Here is a 17,630-nt window from a genome sequence, read left to right as displayed (position 1 = left end):
TGGTTGCAAAGCTTTAGTTTGTGTGTTGGTAACAACACGAGACCAGGTTTTTCCTTATGTTCTAATTTAGGAAATGACCTTGCCTTGACTTCACACCCTACTTGCTGATGGGACTGGAGGCTTCTTCAGTGACAGACAGCCGTCTCGCAGATGCTCATTTATTTTTATGAGGCAAACATATCAACAGAGCTATATTAAGCATGTCTGCGTAGCATGCCAGTGCCTGGGCAAAGCACAGGTTTGGTTTGCCTGAATGTTGACATTAAATGCTACAATTTTCTCTAAATACTTGAGTTCTAAATTCCCGTCTATTTTGTGTGCATGTAGCTCAGAGGGCTGGGTAGCAGGCAACCTGATAAACCTCGTCCCACATGGTTTACAAATAGAAGCTGTCTCAGGGCTTCATATCTCCTAAATCAAGTGAGTGTCCTCAGTTTTGGATGATAAGCAACTGTCCCGGCTTCCTCAGTGATGTTTTAAATGTACTAGTTACTCATTATACAAACCAAAATATTTGGAATTCAGTAACTAAAATGCTCATCCAAAACGTTTTGTTAGAGCAAGTCAGATTGGATTGGCTCTGTGTTTACCACGTCCAAGCAGCCTAATGGAAGAAGTGTTTAGAGTGAGAAGTCAGCCTCGTGCAGCCGTGGCCAGGGCTGCTGCATAGCTGGGGCTGAATGTTAACATTTGCTTCATGCTCCGTGACCCATCCATCCAAACCCTCCCTTCTGAGAAATGCGCCTCTCACTGTCCAGCCACAGCCCTGTGTTACCCCTATGAGAGCCAAGCTGTCGAACCGCTCTCCAGTTAGGCCAATCACAAAAACATTACTTCATCATTTTGTACAATTACCCTACACTTGGAAGACACTGGGTTGGGTCTTTTATTTTTAAAATTCCTGGTGGGCTCAGTGAAGATATTTTTCCTGAAGCACCCATAAATACTCTTTTTTGTTATTCCATCTTCTTTTGAATGTGCATTATGATAGATAAAGAAAAGATTCAGCGTATTTTTTCTGGTAGAGTGTCTATCTAAAGGAAAAGGATTGTTGAGTGATATTTCACTTGAAAAAACATTGATAGTAAGCATTTCAGCAGAATACTTTGGTTTGATTGTATATCTTTTTAAAAATAATTTTATAGTTGTACATTATAATTAGTGTTTAAGAAATAATAGACCAAAAATAAATTAAAACCCTTAAGAAAACAGTACTTTGATGCACCCAAAACAATTTTTCACAATTTAATTTTGGCAAATCTTGCTGACTTTAGGCTTTTTGTTCCAATTCAGAACAAAAGCCACAGGAAAAACATCTTTGAAAATGTCCAAAATTACGAGTTTCAAGCAGCTCCACAGCAAACATCAGGATAAGTTCAGCCTATGAGCAAAACTGCCCTGGTGGCGAATGACAGCATCCCAGTGCATACGTTCTCCACACACGGAAAGTACCACATTTCTGCTCCTTCCAGGAATTCTCACTTAGCATTACATAAAAGGTTGTTGGTCTTGTCCATAAACATCCCAACTGGACCAGGCAGAAGGTTCCATACTGAGCCATGAGAAGGGGCTCAGGTGTTCTTACTCACACAGGGACTCTTTGCCCTGAGTTAATGTCTCAAGGAGCTCCCTGGGGAGCACCAGCACCACCCTCGCCCCTTTCCACCTCTTTCAGGCTTCGCAAGTGAATTAGTAGCTGCTCAAGAATCATGAAGAAGAAAATTCCCTTTCAGTACAACTGGCTTTTTAGGCCCAGAGAGGCTAAATAAAGGGAACCCTTTTTTTCTGTAGAAGGCTGGCATAAGAGGGAATGTCTTTGCATATTCACCGCTGAGCCAGTGGTCAATACTTTTCAGTCATAAAAGCTATGTTTTTACCTTTGATGATACACTGCAGAACATATTTGTGGTGAATACCAAAGCACAGACGGTTTTCACACTTCCAGAGGAAAGTAATTGGCAAACTTTATTCAGCCCTGCCTGTAGAACCCACAAAGCAGGTGTGTGTGTGTGTGTGTGTTAAGAGCAAAGAGCAGCAACAGTTGATTAAACCACGCCGGGCTTCAAGCTTAAAAGGCAAGTGATGAAACTCGTTACCCTGAGAGACCCAGCAGTTCCTGGATGTCTGGATCATCTCCATCTCAAGCAGGACAAGAGAAAAAAAATTTTTTCATTGCTGCTGTTGACTTAGCAACATCACAATAGCAAACACAAGGCGAATGCTCATTTAATACCGAAGTGCCCCACGGGTGGGAAACATTAGACTTGGTGCTGCCTCTCCTGTGCAGCTGCACGCGAGTTAGCCAGCACTGCAGCAGGGCAGTAGCTGCAAGGGAATTAGAGTCTGAGAGGAGAAAGAGTCATACCAGAGAAGTTTGATGGAGTAAATTCAACCCTCTGGACTGTATTTAATTCAAATTTGACCCTTTGGACTGTATTTAAGAGTAAGGTTGAGGACTGTGTGTACATGTCTATCTTTTCTCTGTTGGATTCCTGTAAGTTGGAACTAAATTTTAAATATTTTGTGAGGGGGAAAAAGGCCAACTGTCTCATAACTGGTTTAAGCAACTTTTCTTTATTGCAAAACTATATGAAACAGCCACCAGTTTCTCCCTTCAGGTCATTGTCATTTCCAGAGCTACTGAAAAATGGTGTTTACTGGGACCTCTGAATTCTAAGGCCAGCCCTTTTATTCCTTTTGTCATTTTGAAATTACGCCTATTCCTAGAGCACAGGTAATTATTGCCTGTCAGTAAGAGTTAATACTGAAATTGTTACTATTACCTGCAATAGCAATGATAATAATACTTCTACATCTGTTCAACTGAAGCAAATATAATAAAAAATAGGAGTAGGTTACAGTAGAATTCAAGAAATAAATGTATCACCTCATGTATCATTTGACAGGATGTCGCATCCACTAACGTAAATAAATTCAAATAAAACATGCTTTACATAAAAAAAAAAGATGACCCAGGTGCAGCTATGCAGAGGTGTTGAAAGCTTTCAGTTTTGCACAAGTCGTGGACAGATGTATTTCCAGCTGCAGGTTTTGGCTTTTTGGAGGAAGTTCCATGCTGGTGACTGGCAGCTTTCTCTGCTCATCATCGAACCATTTATTCAGTTTGTTTTTAATGATGTTAGTTAGAACTAGTTTATGCAATTGTAAGGGGCATGATTCTGACTCTGTGCTATGCATCACCATAGGATTTGGCTTATTGGATATCATTGCACATCTTGGGGAGGGGACAATGAGTTCACCTGGAAGCTGTACACAAGCACATCTGTGTATATTCAGTCGGTCCAGTTCTGTTTCAAAATACACAAAATCAAAATTTCACCTCTGAATAAGGACATGAGGTTTATATGATCGTCCCACTGGTCTGTCGGTCAGTACTTTGCTAATGACGGGGTTGAACCCACTGGCTAATTTCAGCCAAAAATCTCCTGAAGCGTCTGTGGGATTTTTTGGCCAAGGCGAGAGATCCAAGTTAGTGTCCCAGTGGGGAAACAGCGGGAGGTCGCAGCCGCCAGAGGCTCCACCAGGCAGGAGGGAGCCCACCGAGCAGCTTCCGAAGAGCTCAGTCCTGCTGCAGCCTCTGCAGGCTGCTCCTCGCTGGGCAAGGGTGTCAGGAAAACATGGGGAGACCTCTGGTTACCACTCTGAGGATTTGTTTTCAGCAGACTTAGTACATCCTAGAAAGCTGTGTTTGCTCCTGACAACTCCTGTATGATTATTTATTTTTATTTTTTTTATGTAGCATTAGACTTCATCAATCTGTCCTTTTATTCTCCTTGCTGGAAAATTGAACAGAGGTACTTCAGAGGGATATTGTGAGATTTAATTAACTTTTCCAAACATTTTGAGAGAGTAGTGAATAGGTCATAAATAATATAAATGGGAGCTCAATATTAAAAGTTTAGGATTAATTGAGAGACATCTGTCATTCCAAATCTCAACATTGAAGCATCCAAGATACTTTAAAAAACAACCAAAAAACCACACCAAAACAAAACCCTTTGATTTCTTTAAAAAAGAAACCTTTGATTTCTTTAAAGCCGAATGTGTTGTTTTATGTAAAAGGGAAAGAAAAAAGAGGGGTGGGGGAGATAAAATGACCTCCTCCATACTCTGGACTCCTAAAAACCAGCCTGCGCTCATATTGATTTTTCAGAGTGCCCTTCTACAAAAGAGTGTCTCCTGCTCTCAGAATCTGTTTTTTTCCTTTGCTGCAGCAGCGCTAGGGCTGAGTGGTAAAGCTCTGGTTTTAGTGGCTTTTCCTATCTCTTAAAGGTTCCATATTTGGGGGCATAGAGGATCTTCCAGAAAAATAACCTTCATGAAATTACATGCGTTTCAAAAGAAATGTGCGTAAAATGCCTACGTGACATTATTGGTATACTTCTACATTCAGTCGTCAACAGGACACTTTTCTGTTTTCCTTTCTGTTCTAATAACGCTCCGCTGATAAGGTACAACATGAAAGGCTGCTCTTTAAAAGACTTGAGTATAATACTGTGTGGAGCAGAAACACAGTAATGCAAATAGTATTTCCAAGCAGAGCCATTGAAGCCAGATTATGATCTTTTTTTGGAAAGCCTGTATTTCTCCATATCTGAAGTAATTAGTCACCACACAAATACTTTGTCTTCCAGACATACACAATGTGGGTTTGACATTAGAATCTAGTTCTCTGCTTTTGTCTACAACAACCAGTGTTAAAAACAGATGAAAATAACAGAAATAGAATTGAAAAGGATGTTGCATGTAGTTTTATGTATATATTCCTTTTTCTATATCACTGGCATGTACCAGTGCTACATTAAGAATTTGAAACTGAGTTGCGTGTTCCTGAGTCTGAGTCATATTTTGCTTTTGTTCCACTCGAGGCACGGTGTTGAGTTTTAGGGAAGTAAGGAGGGTAATGGATGAAATTTAAATCCATCGTTTTACTCACTGATTTACCTCTCCTCCTAGCAATATTTTTTGATGGTGGTTTAATTAAGTTAACATAGTTTCTAACTCTCCTTGTTCTTGCTTTGTTAATTAGTGCTCCACTCCTGACTAAACAGGGACATTTCTTAATGAAAGGTCATTTTGAAAGGTAAAGATGGGCAAATCATTTATAATCAATAATGCTTGTTGCCAAACATCTCTGAGTAGATTGTGAAAACTTTGACATTATTTGTGTATTTTCTGTGTGTATCTTCCTGCAGAAACAGGTTTCTGTAAGGAGCAGTTACTGGCGTCAGACATGGCAGTGGGGTTTCTCTCCCTGGTGTTGCAGGTCAGGGGATTAATCAGCACTTTGGGTAAAATTGTCAAAAAAGACAAAAGGCTATAAGGACAAGTCACTGAGGCACCAAACCCATCATCTGACAACCCAGTCCTAGTTCCCCCCAAAAAATAAAATTAAGCTTTCAAATGCTAGTTTCAGCCTGGTAACACCAAGAAGGTTGCCTCCAAAATCAGTGGAGAGAGACTGGCCCACTCAGGGAGGCAACCAGAGCAGCAGGTCTTGCCCTGAGCCACCTCCAGAGGGCTCTGGGGAGGAAATGGGCTCCTGTGCCTCAAGGCAGCCAGCAGGTATTCACACTGGTGCTAGAGTTATGACAGGCTCTATGCACCTAACACCAATTTAAGAAAGATAAGAGTTATCTCTTCAGTGCTCTTGAAGATTGGTAGAATCTTCTTCTACTTAAGAGGCCTTGCAGAGCTCACAAAATCTATCTCCATCCCCTTTGTAAAACAGGATTTAGGCTAGAGGTCATTTAATTGTTTCTAGAAGTGTATTGGAACATCCAAGTGCTTTGCTTTGCATTTGCGAGTCAGAGACGTTCACAGGGCATGAACACACAAACAACTGCGGTCAAGAGCAAAGCAGAGTTGTGTTGGACCTCAGCTAATGTGTACAGAAAATATTTCACTCGTGAGAGTCTGGCTCCCCGTGCTGTTGACCGACAGAGGTGAGAGCAGCACCCACGTTCAGCACCTACGGAGGAAGTCAGAATACGTCGCATACGCCTCCGCTCCATCTGTATGGGCAGCCAAAGCCGGGCAGCCCTGAGTCACCGGCTCCCTGCGCTGCTGCTGATCCCTGGAACTGGCAGGACAGAGGCAGATGCGCTCCTTTGCTCCATCTTGGTCTTCCTCATAGACATACACTTCAGCTCCTGTCTCTTAGCCCTGATGCCCCACATTGTGGTTCCTCCTGAGGGTGAGCCCAAGGCAGGTTTCACTGCATTGAGGATTTTGCTGTTTATCAAGCCTGATTTTCAGCTCAGTGCTTTTAGCTAAGGCAGTCCATTTAGATGTTTGTAACATGCACTACCTTGGTGGATCTTTCTCTACAAAAACCTTTTAAAGAGGAAAGCCATAAGTAGAAAATGGTGTCAGTCACAGGAGCACTGACTTAAAGTGTTCCTGCCCTGACAGGATCCAGCTAGCGCCATGGGAAGCATGGTGTGGGACACATGTGGGGCACCTGGGGTGTTTCAGCCCAGGGAGGAAGGCAGAAGGAAAAGCCATTTCAGTTTTATTGGACACCTGAAAATTTAATTCATACCAATTTTCAAATTTGATTTGAAGAGGTAAAAACCTCTTTCCTTGTAACGCCAAATCTATATGCAGAAGCCAAAACTGCGCTGCAAGTTAAATTGAAAATTACTTCTCTTGAAGTAGAAACATCAACTTTTACTCCAGGTAACTCTGAAGACAGAGAAAAGACCAGCAAAGTATTACACAAAAATTTAGAAGATAGCTTCAGGATAACTTCCTTTTAGGAGAACTAAGAATTTATTTGGGCAGCACTGAGAAGGGTACTATTAAATAAACGTGTTTGGAATTTATTCTTTGGCCAAAGAGATCCCAGAAGCAATACTCTGGCTCCACTGGAACCAATGGCTGAATGGTGTTTAACTTCATGGAGCTGTGGCTTCAGCTCAGCTATCCAGTCACTAGATAAGGCAAGTTACTTTCCCCTTGTGGTGAATTAGCTATAAATTTTAATCAGTATTACAGTGAATAAATTATTGTCTCTTCTATAAACTCCCTCTTTACAGCTCCTGTAGGCCATGCTTTCACTAATTAAAGTACTCATTGAGTTGGCCCTACCTCTTGCTGAATTGATATGATGTTATTGCATGTACATCGAGGGATGTCCCTAGAACATCACTACTTGACAGTGTACATCACTTAGAAATGCACTGACTTAGTTTTTAAGTGAGACATAAGGACAAAAAGTTCATTGGCTGAAATTTAATTTATAATTCCATATTTAATTCTCAACCAAAGTTGATACCATGAGAGCTTCAGAGAGGGAAGTAGGATTATGGTTTTATTTTCTATTTCAGAAAATATAAAGCTAGTCTGTTATTGAGAAGGACCTTTTTTTCTCTCCTTGGAAGATGCTCTGAATATACTTTTCCCCTTTCCCTTCTGTACTTTATGGTTATTAAAATTAAAACAGCCCAAGAAGTAAAAATTCATACCTTAAATAAAACCCTCTCCTTAAGCATTCAGTGTTAAATAAAGTAAGCAGTAACATCCTCCTCTTTGATATTCAGAGCTAGACAGAAGTGGATAAGCTCTATTTATTTGCATGTATCCTCAGCTGCCTCCACTTCTCTTTCATACCACATTAATACCTGGAAATAGGAACTGTTTTTGTTTCAGCGTAGCAGGTGCTTCCTCCCCTCTTACAGGCTCCACCAGTCTAGTTTCTTCTGTCTGGTGACACCACGGACTATTTCAGGGGTAGCCAATTTGTCCAAGATCATGCAAACAATCTTCATAACTTTGTGCTCATTTCTCCAGGTTATGTTCTCTGCTTCTCTCTGACGTGTAATTTAAAGATAAGTACCAAACCCCATCTTTCAAACCAAATCCAGTACTGGATGGAAAGGGCAAGAGTTTAGCAGATGAGCGCTATTTCCAATGAGCATTTTACTCAAATAGGTGAACATCTGGTGTAATCATTACCTGCTTGAGCTGCCTGTGCTGTCCACTCTCTGTGCTGTATCAAGACCCCTGCAAGTGATCAAAATGGGGATGGGGGAGCTGAGTTATTTGCACTTTCTTCTGTGCCTTTGGTGTACATCTCCTGTCATTGCCAAAGGGTGGGCAGAAGAGGTGGCTGTTCCGCAGCAGCAGGCAAATACCTGTGAGGGGAGAGCCCACCCCTGTGCTGAGCGGTACTGAACTGGGGCGCTCAGTCATCTCTCCTGAAGCTATTGAGCTCCGGTGCTGGTTTTCCAGCTCTTTGATAATACTATCAGAGGAAAAGGATTCACTCAAAAAGGAATCCATAGAAATAAGTCAGATCCAGTTATTTTGGAAATTAGTGGAGAAATTCATGATGGTACATCTTCACTGATCCCCAAGTGAGACTAAGCAAAGACATGCATGTTTTCTTGGTCACCTGTGTAGAAGTAAATATCTTTAATGTTCAGGGCTCATCATCCCTGGCACTGCAGTAGCTGTTCAAACCCCATCCATCTCTCCCTACGCTGCTGGAGGAATCCTTCCATAGCCAAGATCTAGCAGGCTGAAGAAGCAGCCGGAACTAATTCAGATCATGCTTGAGCAAATTAATCTAATTATCTGACTGCTGGGATGTAAGAGCTAGAAGGAAGACTCTCTTAGTGGAGCAGACTGGGGCTACTGAATACTAGAAAAAGATCTCTGAAGTGCAGAAGAGAGGCATTTTTCCACTCACTGTACCTGGAAGATGACAGAGGAGTCAGACTGAGCCAGAGTCTTATGCTGTTGAAATGTTATGTCAAAGTGCCATCTCTTCTTAAAACCTTTCATGACACATATCAAAAACCTTTCCTGATGCACATTGCCCCAATCCCAAAAGTACAAGAGGGCACAAGAAAAGGGAAATTCCTATTTCCAGGTGTATCTGTAACAAGAGAAAATAAGTTTTCCCTTCTGAAAGGGAAGGGTGACAGAATTAATAATAATCCAGAAAGGAGAAGGGATTTAACCTGGCACATTTATTAAATGTCATGACAATGGATGTGCAGCATACGGTACAATCACTAACTCTCACAATGCCCTGTGGTATGTGAACTGGTGCAAGCAGGTAGATACCTCTAGGGAGGCTACTTTCAAGGTTAAAATCAGGCATGGCCCAGACATATGGAAGCAATGGGGTAAGAAAAGGACAATGGAATTGCCTTTCTAGAGAATATGGTTAATAGGTTCTTTGATGGAAGAACTGCATAAAAATCTGAGTCTATATACCTTCTGCCCTTAGAGTGTTTAAATCGGGCAGTATTTGATGCTAGAAGATGGGCAGGGCTGGTCACCAACTCGTGTACCAAGCTGTAATCCTGATTACAGGTTCCAGTAATCTCTTTTGGCAGCCACTGTGAAGGCCATGATTAGAGCAGCTTTGGAAGAGACTAGGTTCAGACCAGTTATGGAGCCATGACTTTGGAGAATGAGGTGTCTTCTGTGGTGACATAGCCTTTTCTTTAATGTCGTTGTGCCTCCTGTATGCATGTGGGAGGTGAGTGATGTGGCACCCTGACAGGTCCACAGCCTGTAACCGCTGCAGCGGTGGCCACTACAGCAGTGAACAAGGCACAGGGCAGGGGCTTCAGAAAAGCACCTTGCGGCAGAGCTGTGCCTTTACCTCTTCAGAGGTTCAAATGATGGGGACAGGATGGTGTACTGCCATTCTGCCAGCCTATCTTCATGTGAGGCACTTTGTTAGGCTATCTAACCAAGCTTAAGGGGAAGTGTCCTACATAGAGTGTTCAGCAATGCCCACTTGCTCAACAAGAACTCCTGCCTGGGAGCATCACTGGTCTACAGCATGAGAAATGCTATGCCTTCAAGTAGGTTAGGCATTTTGTGAGTGTATGATGTGTGATTTTTACTTATGAGATAAGATTAAGATTCTGAGATTCCCTTTGTTTTTATTTTTATGTGCAAGGTAGTTTAGGTTAAATGAGCTAGTAAAGCTTATGTCACTATTGATCTAACTAAAGCATCAAAATAGCAAGAAATCCAAGTGTCCCTCCACTCCTATTTAAGGTTTTCAGATCAGCTGTTTTGGAGGCATTTCTGTGCATCAGTTTTTGAAGGACAGCAACAGAATATGTGATTTTGTTATGGTATGCTCATTACCTGGGTGCTGAGAGTACTCAGCTTCTCAGCAACTCCGCAACACATGCAGGCGATGACAGAATCTCACTGAGATCTCAGGCTTTACCACCTAAAATAGTTTCATAAGATTTCTTGTAGACACTTTTAGCATATTGGCATTGTGTAACACAGAGAAAAAAGAAGAAAAATTCAATACTTTCATTATGGAATTAGTAAAATTGTGATAGACTGAAAAATTAATCTGTAAGATCAAGAGATGGTAATTTGAGGACTTGAATCCCTCCTCAATGTCTGAACATTCTGCTAAATGTTTTTGCTATGAAATCTTCAGTGTCACTTTTAATTACTTTGAACCCAGCTCGCCTCTGTAACTACTTTTTCTCTTACTCCCTATTCATCTCAACCGTAAAAAGTATTTTTCTCACTGGTATCACACAATATTTTATCTCTACACATAAAAGTAGTTTTTTACTATTTTTAATCAGCCTTTTGTCTTTATTATTGATTGATTGATTGGGTGGTTTATTGGAAGCTTAAAATATTTTATATATCTTACTTCCAGAGAGTGCTATTCAGTGATATGTCGTAAACGCTGCTAGCATCAGCACAATACAAAAAGTTTGCATAAGGTTAACCCGACAAACTCTGGGACTGGTACATTCTGTTTAACCTTAAATGAGATAGAGTTATTAATTTTATGCAGTTTTCATTTTCATTCTCTTCTGCAAAGCATAATCATCTTCCTGTTGTTTTTAATCCTGTAGTCCTTTTAGTTAGGGCAGTTCTCTACAGAGGAAGACATGGTGCCTTCCTGAAAAGCTTACTCATTGCACAGACAAGACAGGCAGAAAAAGGGGACACTAGAGACTGGCGTGATTTGCCAAAGGTCACACCACAAGCCAAGTGAGAAGTTCAATCCAAACCACCTGACCCTCATTCCAGTACCGTATCCAGTGACCATGCTGCTTCTTAATATGTCACTGTTTTTATTGTTCTTTCTTTATAGTTCGGGATCGGGTACGATCAAAAATGGAGAGAGACATTTTGGCAGAAGTGAATCATCCTTTCATAGTCAAGCTTCATTATGGTAACTATAATAAAATATAATTCATGTTTGTTCTTAAATGGGTTGGTTGGGCAATTGTAACTAGATGTGTTACAATTTCCTACCGATATCCCCTACCTACTTACGACTCTGTCTCTAACAAAATCTTAGAGGCTACCTGTGTGAAATTCTATATTTATGCTAAAGGAGAATTTCAGTGTAAGTAGGTTTGAACCATTCCTCCATCAAAATACATTTGTTGGAATGTCTTAATGTGATAGATTGTGCTGGTGGGGTAGCTGGTGAGTATATATCTGCCAACCCTCTCAGGTGCTGTCAGGTACCATTTAGGAAACCAGAGAATCTAAATTAAAATTATTTTGAATAATCAGCACCAGTCTGAATTCATATATGTGTGTATATGAATGTGGTGTCTTGCTGGAGTTGCCTTCCTCCGCCTCACCAGCTCCCTGATGAGCCCCATTATTACTGTAAAGGGTCTTCTAAGGACATTTTGGATAGTGCGGGCTCTCCCCTCATGCAAACCTGAGAGCTTATCTCTATGTCTAGTCCTCAGTGACTCCTGGTATGCTGTGCAATGGAAAGCAATATTAATTCATAGGTGCTTAGCATGGAAAAGAATATACTAGTAATGCATCGTTGTCTCTCAGCTGATACCATCTTTTCCAAGTCTAAGCTCAATTGCGTAGTTATATAGAGAAATTTTTTTTCTGTTCTCAAAGTGCTGAAATGACAGGAAAGCTAATGGCATGGACAATAACTGCTAGTCAACAAGATTAATTCTTTGGAGACTTTATCTTGATTCAAACTTCCAACATCTCCATCCTTTTCTAATACAGCATTTCAAACAGAGGGAAAGTTGTATCTAATACTCGATTTTCTACGGGGAGGGGACCTTTTCACAAGACTCTCCAAAGAGGTAAGCTGATAGATTTTAACTTTAGAAATGAAAGACTCTCCTGATTTCAAGAACTCAGATGAAGTTAGTGGAAATGAAAAATAGTCAAAATTGGAAATAGTCATGTTATATGTATGTAGTAGAACTGTATCACCTTGCATCTTTAAGTATTTTCTTAATAATCGTATCTGAATTATACCATGGGTAATGCAACAGATATCATGTAAGCATCACTGTTGTCAAAAACTGCACCACTGCTAAGCCATTCCCATAGTGAAATAGCCCCAGACTCATTGCTTACAAACTATATCTTGGATGTGATGAGAAACAGTCTGAGAAATCAATCCCCAATATATTTTGCCCTGGACATGGGCACAGAACCTCTGGAAAAACATAACCACTGCCAGCAGAAAGAAGAGATGGCCGTAGGTCAGGGGCTGACCCCTGCAGCAAGTGTGCAGACAGTGGGGCATCAGCCCGTGAGCTGGGAGTCATAGAATGGTTAGAATTGGAAGGGAAGGTTCATCTGGTTCCACCCCACCTGCCATGGCCAGGGACACCTTCCACTAGACCAGGTTGCTCAAAGCCCCATCCAGCCTGGCCTTGAACACCTCCAGGGACATCCCCGAAAAGAGCCGTCTCCTGCAGCAGCTGCTGGGAGCAAGTCGGAGGCCATTCACCACCCTGGGGCTTGGAAGTTGGCTGTCCCAGCCCTCACCAGATCTCCTCCTGCCCACCTGGGGACAGCTGCTGCTTCCATCACCTCCTTGGGCTCCTATCCCTTCCTTCTCCTCCAAGCACCTGCCCTGGGGAGATGCTGTTGTTGCTGGAGAAAAAGGCAGCCAGGAAATGGTCCAAACTTGAGTCTCGCTAATGCCTGTAGAGAGTGGCAGTGGCAAGTTTTGTAGATTCATTTATCACTTGCCTGTGTCTCCAAATGCCTCCACAAGGCAGCTGTCTGCATTGCTTGGAGCAGTGCATCCTCACGCATTTAGCCTGAGGGAGGGCAGTGTGGGAGGTCCCAGCGAGGCAGCCCTGCTGCCCCACGGGCTTGGCTGCATCCCCTCACAGTCCGTCCCCAGCATGATGTCCCCAGCCCTTGGTCTCTTTCTGAGTTGTGGGGACATGGGGTGCCAGCATCCATGTAACACAGTCTTTAAAGATAAAATAGGGACCTTTCAAATGCCATTTTGAGGGGAAGCTCTGTTCATTTTTCTTGGTTTAGGGAGTAACTGATGGACTAAAAAAGCTGTGAAAACAGTACTTTCATTCAAAAGTTCCCTAGGGGGTTTTTTGCCCATCCAATTTCTGGTTCGGTGATATGCTGCAGTCTGCTGTGTGCACCACAGCTTGGGAGCCCAAGTATTTGCTTTCAAGACTTGTTTGCTAATGCGAGAAGACATTAGCAACAGGTTAATTACACTGCCGAATAATGATGCTTGTATAGGTACTCAGTACGTGGTAGCAGTTATTTTTAATACAAGGAAAAAGATTAAAGAAAATAAAAATATCCTTCTGCTGTTTGTCATGAAATCAGGCTTTGTTAGGACACAGCATGCTGTCTTAGCAAGGGCCTCTCTGGTTTCATGGGAGAAGAGAGAAAAAGTGATTTTTGCTTACAGAGGGCAGTTACCCGTTCTGCACAGTTGGGGAACTCGAAAGCAAAAGAGAACAACTCAAATTTTGTGCTCCTTTAAAACTGCGCATTTCCCCCAAAGCTTTTCCAGTGCAATGCACAGATTTCTCTCCTATGCACTATCAAGAATGAGCCCTCTTAACTTGACAGCCCTTCTACATGCTTCTCTTGTCAGTGTTTGCAGCTCATCTTGTCTACCTATACTTTGCAGCTCTTTAGTAGCAAGGCATCATAAAGGAAGACATTATGGGAAAATTTGTACTGCTTGCAATTTGTTAACTACAGTCTTGGTCCAATGGCATTGAGTTCAGCGGACTTGTAGTCAGATCCCTTCTACTATAGCATGTGTGCATGGAAAGCCTGTCTCTCTCTTGCTGAGTCTAAGACCTCTGACTTTGCTTGGTGTCTTTGCATAGATTAGATTTTCCCCGATTCTGTTGATTTCATCTCTTGTCTACATGATTTATTTTAAACCTAAAAAATAATTTAAATTTATTTTGATAATTAATGCAATTTTTATGTTCAGACCAATTACATTTTTAGTCAGAGTTTTTGCTTGTGAATCCTTTTTCTTTCTAGCCTTTGCAGTGATAATCTGAATTAAATTAAGTGATACCTGTTCTCTGAATCCTCCCTTTTTGCTCTCAGCCCTCTGCAGAGAGCTCAAGCACTAAAGTATTGTGGCTGCCCCTTTGCAAGAGCAGAGATTTAATTTTAAAAATGAGGTCAGCAACTTCTACTGTAGATATTTACATTTACATATGACATGTAAATTTGTATTGAGCTCTTTTTACTTCTGTCGTATGTAGTATTCACACTTGTGTATCCAGTATATCAGCTTCTATTTCTGCGTTTTTATCACTGTACATATTGAGATTTAATTAAAGAGAACTTAATAACATCTGAGATGTAATGAAAGTTGAACCAAAAGGGTTTCTTGCCATCTGAGCTCGGTTTTTCTGAGCTTAGTGTTTTTTCGGTTACAGAAATGTCTTCCCACCTAAGCAGAGCTTTCAGTGTTAGCAGTGTCCATATCAGCTATACAAAGGAAGCAACTGCCCTCATTTTAGACTTCATCAGGCCCTGGATCTTAGACAACACACCACTGCTTAGGGCATCTGCACTGAGATTCCTTGAACCCTCAATGCCTGGGTTTTTTAATCCATCTCTGGGTCTCTTCATGCTGTGTATTCTGCTCAGGTTTGGAAGCATTTTACTGGCCCCAAGAGGTTACCCCATGTTAATTAGTGGGAATTTGGTAACCAAATGCCAAGATTTTAGCAAGTTAAGAAATATGAAAGCAATAAGGGCTGCACTGAACGTATTGAGTTTTGCCATTCATTTCCAAAGTCTAATGAGTTAGAACCTTATTCATATTATTGCAACATGATGTCATCTAAACAGATCAAACAGATGAATGAGAGCAGCGTGTTTTAAGGAACACAAATACTTGACAGATCAAGTTTTGTTTTATAAGAAGAATCTGGTGAGAATTGTTAATGTGAGCCTCAGACAAATTATGGAAAATTGAACCTGATATGATGGTCCTTCCAGCATTCCCAAGTTAGGCAATTCCTTCCCCACATCTGTTTAATGCAAGCCAGCCCACTGCTGTCCAGTAAATAGATGTGTTCTTCTCCTCCTTCTCTCTAGGTGATGTTTACAGAAGAGGATGTCAAGTTCTACTTAGCTGAGCTGGCCTTGGCATTAGACCACCTCCATGGTCTTGGAATTATTTACAGAGATTTAAAACCAGAAAAGTAAGTTAATGAGACAGAGCGAACCGAAACATAAATACATGAGCTTTCAGGCTGTTTCTGCTCCTCCTTATGTGAGTAAGTCAAAAGGTGCCAGAGGCTCTGCCTTTCTTCTTGTATGTGAGACTCTACACATGGGAGTAGAGTCTTCCTATCATATCATTTTAACACGAGGCCAAGTGTTTTGACTGCTCCAGTATGATTTGGCCCCTGTGTGCCTGGCCTTCAGTTTAGTGAATGATCTCAGCGCGGGGTTCAGATCTCTGCCTTTGACTTCAGTAGCACTGTTTGCCGTTGGCAGCATTTAATCTGCCCTTCCCCTTGGTGTGGTATAAACTGCTTAAAGCAGCTCCACTTCCAGCTCATATGAAATATGTCATGGCACTGTTCAGTTTTATTGTAGCCATTGCTTAAAGTAATAAGTATCTCTGAAAACTAGTGTATATATTAGCTCATGAGAGACATGGTGATGAGGATTTTAAAAACACTTTTATTAACAATACAAAATATTTTCCCAATAATTATTCCTGCCTGTGTTTGCAACTATTTTCTATTTCTAATGTGGCGCTATGGAAGTTTTTCTTTCTCTTTCTTCTTTGCAGGACATTAATAGACTCAATTACACCCTCCGTGCTATCACTGGGAGTGGCGTGATATTGTTTTTATTCCATGCCACTTGCCTGGTGCTTTGCCTGCATCTCCTCTGCCAGCTCCAATAAAAAAGGCTGCAACATTTTGAAGTTACCAGCCTTTTTAATGTAATGGTCGCCATCATTTAAAAAGATGACCACTGAGAGCAGTCTCTTTGGCTGTTGTTTACACTTCCAAAGTATAACAGCAGAGCAGCCTTTTCCTTCCGTGACACTGAGTTCAACAATATGCAGCTTTTCTTTAAAATGGAGTGCTATTGTTTTCATACTCATGGATAAAATAAGAGACCAAGAGTAGTGGAAGGTGGATTTTGTAGGTGAGAAGTTGAAGGGAAGGATTTATCTATAACGAAGTATGATGTGATTTAAACTTTAAATTCGCTTTTGAGGTTTGGTTATAGTAGTAGTACTATATGCTGAAATCCAGTCTGTCAAATACCAGAAGTCATTCTCTAAATTAAACCACCGGAGGGATAAAGGTACTGGTTTGTTACAGAATGTGAGATGCAGGCAGGCAGCGGTCACACTGTCGCTGCCACTGTCACATGCTGGCATTGTCTGCCAGCAGCTCTTCAGTTTCAACTTCGTTCTGTATTGCTATTTTATTCATTCAGCATCAGCAAACATGTACATAATAGAATTACTCCAATTATAGGTTTTCAGTTTTAAACTCTGTTTCTAGTAAGTGTTAGTATGAATCATGAACTACTTTTCTTTCTGGTGTTATATGAAGCTGGTTTTCAAGCTAACACATGATATATGAAGCTGCTATTAGAAGGTATCCAAATATGAGCCTCTATATTCAAATACAAATCATGGTGCTGTTACATTTGTAGGCACATGCCATAATTTTTTGCTTTAGGAGAAGTTAGAAACTGAGAGGAAAATTAAGTGCATGTCAAAACTATTCACTGTTTCTGAAATGCCAAGAGCCTGATTTTTCAGAGTTCTCAGCATTATGTGTCACTTTGTGTTTCAAAGCACATCTCTCACTGACTTCAGTTGCAAGCGAGAGCACTTAAAATCTCTGCAGACCAAACTGCAGTGTCTCAAATCAGGGATCAGTGAACTGAGAAATGAGAGCTCACCTAAGAAAGGAAGGTGCCACTGATTTGCCATTGTCAGATAGAAACATGTTGAAAAGGCGAAGATGAAACCTAGTTCTCTGTGCATTTTCATCTGAGCTGAGACCAGCCATCCATCCCCTTCCCTGTACCACTCTGCTAAAATCTCTGAGTATATTAGCTGTTCTGCCAACTGAGGCAAGAGTTCTCTGGAAGAAAACAAAAAGTATCATCATGGAATTAAAGACCTTTGTACGGTGAGATCACTAGTTAAGGGGGTTAAGCTTAAGGGAGGCAAAGTTAAAGTTAAAGGGGGCAGCCCTCATTCTGGTATTTCATAACTTTTGAATGTATTGTTTATGGTCTTTGATGTATAGTTAAATAGATACCAGTGGTATGGTTGAATCTGGATACAACTGTCATAGTATAAAATTATTTTA

At 41.2% G+C, this 17,630-nt stretch overlaps 1 protein-coding gene across 4 annotated transcripts in view; it reads left to right on the top strand.

Moving 5' to 3' along the window:
• RPS6KA2 (ribosomal protein S6 kinase A2) overlaps positions 1-17,630 on the top strand; it is a 298,477-nt gene that overhangs the window by 216,181 nt on the left and 64,666 nt on the right. For all 4 annotated transcript variants that reach the window (XM_074168578.1, XM_074168577.1, XM_074168576.1 and 1 more), the window contains 3 exons: positions 11,126-11,206; positions 12,025-12,104; positions 15,373-15,479. In XM_074168578.1, coding sequence (XP_074024679.1) covers positions 11,126-11,206; positions 12,025-12,104; positions 15,373-15,479 — 268 coding nt within the window. The remainder of the gene's footprint in view (positions 1-11,125; positions 11,207-12,024; positions 12,105-15,372; positions 15,480-17,630) is intronic.

The sequence above is a fragment of the Numenius arquata genome, chromosome 2, assembly GCF_964106895.1.
Source record: "Numenius arquata chromosome 2, bNumArq3.hap1.1, whole genome shotgun sequence".
NCBI lineage: Eukaryota > Metazoa > Chordata > Aves > Charadriiformes > Scolopacidae > Numenius > Numenius arquata.
This window is presented reverse-complemented; position numbering and strand designations above follow the sequence as displayed.